This window comes from Papio anubis, unplaced genomic scaffold, assembly GCF_008728515.1.
Source record: "Papio anubis isolate 15944 unplaced genomic scaffold, Panubis1.0 scaffold2709, whole genome shotgun sequence".
NCBI lineage: Eukaryota > Metazoa > Chordata > Mammalia > Primates > Cercopithecidae > Papio > Papio anubis.
The window spans coordinates 1-4,323 of record NW_022162794.1 but is presented as its reverse complement, the minus strand read 5'-3'; the positions used below and the strand labels follow the sequence as shown (position 1 = coordinate 4,323).

The 4,323-nt window shown below is 57.9% G+C and overlaps 1 protein-coding gene across 1 annotated transcript; it reads right to left on the bottom strand.

The window, feature by feature from the left end:
- Positions 1-58: 58 nt before the first annotated feature.
- LOC101026217 (HLA class I histocompatibility antigen, B-27 alpha chain-like) lies at positions 59-3,346 on the bottom strand. Its single transcript, XM_031661863.1, is given in 9 exon segments — positions 59-483; positions 647-694; positions 801-833; positions 1,269-1,385; positions 1,490-1,765; positions 2,340-2,615; positions 2,861-3,130; positions 3,260-3,328; positions 3,331-3,346. Coding segments are annotated over 8 exon segments (1,086 nt in total). The 5' UTR covers positions 3,332-3,346; the 3' UTR covers positions 59-483; positions 647-650.
- Positions 3,347-4,323: the final 977 nt, after the last annotated feature.

Below are 4,323 nucleotides of genomic sequence, written 5' to 3'. Positions count from 1 at the left end.
CTCCTCACAGCCTTCTCCACCCCCACCTGCAACAGATGCAGCACAGCAAACATGCGGATTCTGGAAGGTTCTCAGCTCTGTATTTGCTCTCTCAAATTCTAGGAATTGACTTTTTAAATTAATGCATCAACCTCTCATGGCAAATATTTGAGAAAACAAATTTATATTCAGATTCTTATTTTCAGTAGGGAAGTAAGAAGTTGCAGCTCAGTGCACATAAAGTTGAGACTGAGATGGAGACATCCAGCCCCACCTCTCTGGAACAGGAAAGATGACTGGGGAGGAAACACAGGTCAGCGTGGGAACAGGGGTCACGGTGGACACGGGGGTGAGTTGTCTCTCCACCTCCTCACATTATGCTGACAGGGAGGCAGACACATTCAGATGCCTTCACAGAAAGAGGTGCCAGAGGCTCTTGAAGTAACAAAGGGGAGATGTGAAGAAATCCTGCATCTCAGTCCCACACAAGACAGTTATCTCAGGCTACAGAAAACAATAGTCATGAACAAATTCAGGTCAGTCATGGTAAGTAGTGACACTGAACAGCCCACCACACACTCAAAATGTCCCAATCAAAGAATCCCCATAACCCAGTCCTTTCCCCTCTGCCCCACTCCCCACACGCTCTAAACCCCAGGAATCTCACCTTTTCAAGCCGTGAGAGACACATCAGAGCCCTGGGCACTGTCGCTGGCTGGGGTAGAACAAAAACAGGAGCTGGTCAGAGCCCGCAGGAGACGTGGGACAGGAGGAATTATGGGGTGGGTGAGCTCCTCCACACTCCCACCCCCACCACTTACACGCAGCCTGAGAGTAGCTCCCTCCTTTTCCACCTGTGGGAAGAAAATGTCCTGTGAGGGGACTGGGAGGAAGCAGGGCCATAAGATCTTAGATGAACCCCTAGTCTTGGACCCAAAAGTAATTTCCAGAATTATGACTACAGACCCAGGACAGGATCAGGAAACAGGAGGAAAGCAGGTGTGTGTCCTGAACCAATTGCCCTCCTAAGGTCTGTCCTTAGTAGGGACCTTACCCTGACTCATGAATGCTGGAATCAGGACCCCAGTACCATAATCATCAACTTGATACATCCGTCCTTGTCAAATGTGGTACACAAAAGAGTAAGGGCAGCACACAGGGTCCCAGGCTGGGTTAGCCCCTGTGTGGATGCTGCTTCCCAGGAATGAGGCAGGGAACACTTCTACCTGGGGCTTGAAACCCCCAGAGGGACAAGAAAACCCAGACCCCACCCCTCACCCCTTCCCTACCTGAGCTCTTCCTCCTCCACATCACAGCAGCGACCACAGCTCCGGTGACCACAACTGCTAGGACAGCCAGGCCAGCAACGATGCCCACGATGGGGATGGTGGACTGGGAAGATGGCTCTGGGAAAGGAGGGGAAGATGAGGGGCCCTGACCCTGCTGAAGGGCTCCAGAAGGGCTCCTGCTTCCCCTGAGAAGAGACATGACCCCTCATCCCCCTCCTTACCCCATCTCAGGGTGAGGGGCTCCGGCAGCCCCTCATGCTGCACATGGCACGTGTATCTCTGCTCTTCTCCAGAAGGCACCACCACAGCTCCTCACTTCTGGAAGATTCCATCTCCTCCTGGCCTGGTCTCCACAAGCTCGGTGTCCTGAGTTTGGTCTTCCCCATCCCGCTGCCAGGTCAGTGTGATCTCCGCAGGGTAGAAGCCCAGGGCCCAGCACCTCAGGGTGGCCTCATGGTCAGAGACGGGGTGGTGGGTCACGTGTGTCTTTGGGGGGTCTGATGGGAAGAGTCAGAAAATTCAGGGGCTTTGTATCTCTCATGGGACACCCCAGCAGCACTCAAGTGACCATCCTGAGAATGAACAGGACACCTGGGGTGGGGGAGGGAGCACAGACACCAGACACCAGCCTGGACACAGGCATCTGGGATAATCTCCTATTCCTTGGAGAGTTCTACTATCTGAGGGAGGAACAGGGACTTCTGGTCCTGACCTTAGTGGAGGCCAAGGGACTCAGAAAAGCTGGAATTAGACCTTCAAAACATTGAGTGTGAGGCAGAGAACAAGGCCTGAGAGAAAAATACACGGTGCCCAAGGGTGCTGCAGGGGTCAAAGGGGACCCCTGATCTGTATTCTAGGGACTGTCTTCCCCTCCATGTCCTCAGAGAGGTCATCCCTTAATTGTCCTAGAGAGCAGAGGGGGCCTTCAGAGGAAATGAGGGAAACTCATACCATTCTCCATTCAAGGGAGGCCGACATTCTAGCTCTGATCCCATTTTCCTCCCCTACTCATGGGAGGCCATCCCGGGAGATCTAGAGGTGATGGGGAAGGCTCCCCAGTGCCCCTGGTACCCGCGCGCTGCAGCGTCTCCTTCCCGTTCTCCAGGTGTCTGCGGAGCCACTCCACGCACTCGCCCTCCAGGTAGGCTCTCTTCTGCTCCGCCACACGGGCCGCCTCCCACTTGCGCTGGGTGTTCTGAGCCGCCACGTCCGCGGCGGTCCAGGAGCGCAGGTCCTCGTTCAGGGAGATGTAATCCTTGCCGTCGTAGGCGCGCTGGTGATACCCGCGGAGGAGGCGCCCGTCGGGTCCCAGGTCGCAGCCATACATCCTCTGGTAGGTGTGAGACCCTGGCCCCGCCCCCGCGGTCAGCCCCGCCCACCGAGCCCCGCCCCGCCCCGACCAACCCGCGGGGATTTTGGCCTCAACTGAAAATGAAACCCGGTAAAGGCGCCTGGGGCTCTCCCCGGTCGAGGGTCTGGGCGGGTCCCGCGGCCTCGGGGCGGATCTCGGACCCGGAGACTCGGCGAGACCCGGGCCGTTCGTCGGGGGTGGGGGGGGGTCGTGACCTGCGCCCCGGGCCGGGGCCACTCACCCCCCTCGCTCTGGTTGTAGTAGCGGAGCAGGGTCCGCAGGTCCACTCGGTCAGTCTGTGCGTGGGCCTTGGCGTTCCGTGTGTTCCGGTCCCAATACTCCGGCCCCTCCTGCTCCATCCACGGCGCCCGCGGCTCCATCCTCGGACTCGCGGCGTCGCTGTCGAACCGCACGAACTGCGTGTCGTCCACGTAGCCCACGGCGATGAAGCGGGGCTCCCCGCGGCCGGGCCGGGACACGGCGGTGCTGAAATACCTCAAGGAGTGGGAGCCTGGGGGCGAGGAGAGGCTGAGACCCGCCCGACCCTCCTCCCCGCGCGGCTCCCCGGGTCCTGCGCCCCCGCCTGAGGTACCCTCGCTCCTCCCCGCAGAGGCCGTTTCCCTCCCGACCCCGCACTCACCGGCCCAGGTCTCGGTCAGGGCCAGGGCCCCCGAGAGCAGCAGGAGGAGGGTTCGGGGCGCCATGACCGCATCTCGGCGTCTGAGGAGACTCTGAGTCCGGGTGGGCGCGTGGGGTCTTTAGAACTGGGACCGCGGCGACGCTGCTTGGCTTCTCTAGACATCCGACACCCAATGAGAGTGGGAACTGGGGACGCGTCACGAGTATCCTGGAAGAAGGACCCGACACAGGTTGGGAGAAGAAGTGAAACTAGGGGAGTGGGGAATCCCCAACTCTGCGCCTCCCCAATGCAGACAAGGCTCTCGGAGCCTGAGACCCTGAGAGCCACGCCCGGGACCTGGGACTTCGTCCTGATCCCTCTTCTCCTACACCAAGCCTCTTTGTCACACTGTCTGCCTGAGTCCTGGACAAGGATCTGTCTGTGGAAACCAGGGAGAGACCCCCAGGCTGCGCCCAGATCCTTCCCCTTCACTGCTCGTCCTGGAATCCCCGACCCTGAACTGGACTCCCTGCCTCCCACTCCTTACCTCTCCCCTTGGACCTTTGTACAGGGGAACTCACCACGGGGAACTTGATGCCGGAGTGAGCTCGCCCTGGGAATGGAGGTGTAGAGACAGGGGTTTTCTCTCTAAACCTGCTGAAGTTTTGTCTGAAGCCACCACGTAGAGATTCTAATACAGAGGAAGTTTCCTTTTTGTTTATTAATACAGTAGGTAGCACAATACTGGTAATCCCTGAATGATTAGAATTCCAATTTGTAAAAGACCTGTGTCAAAACAGCTTTACAAAGCTCCTAAGTTTTACTTTCCCAGACTATGGATCTGTGACTCTGGGTTGTTGCATTTAAAATTATCTTCATTCTGGGAGGCCGAGGCGGGCGGATCACGAGGTCAGGAGATCGAGACCATCCTGGCTAACACGGTGAAACCCCGCCTCTACTAAAAATACAAAAAATTAGCCGGGCGCGGTGGCGGGTGCCTGTAGTCCCAGTTACTCGAGAGGCTGAGGCAGGAGAATAGCGTGAACCCGGGAGGCGGAGCTTGCAGTGAACCGAGATTGCGCCAC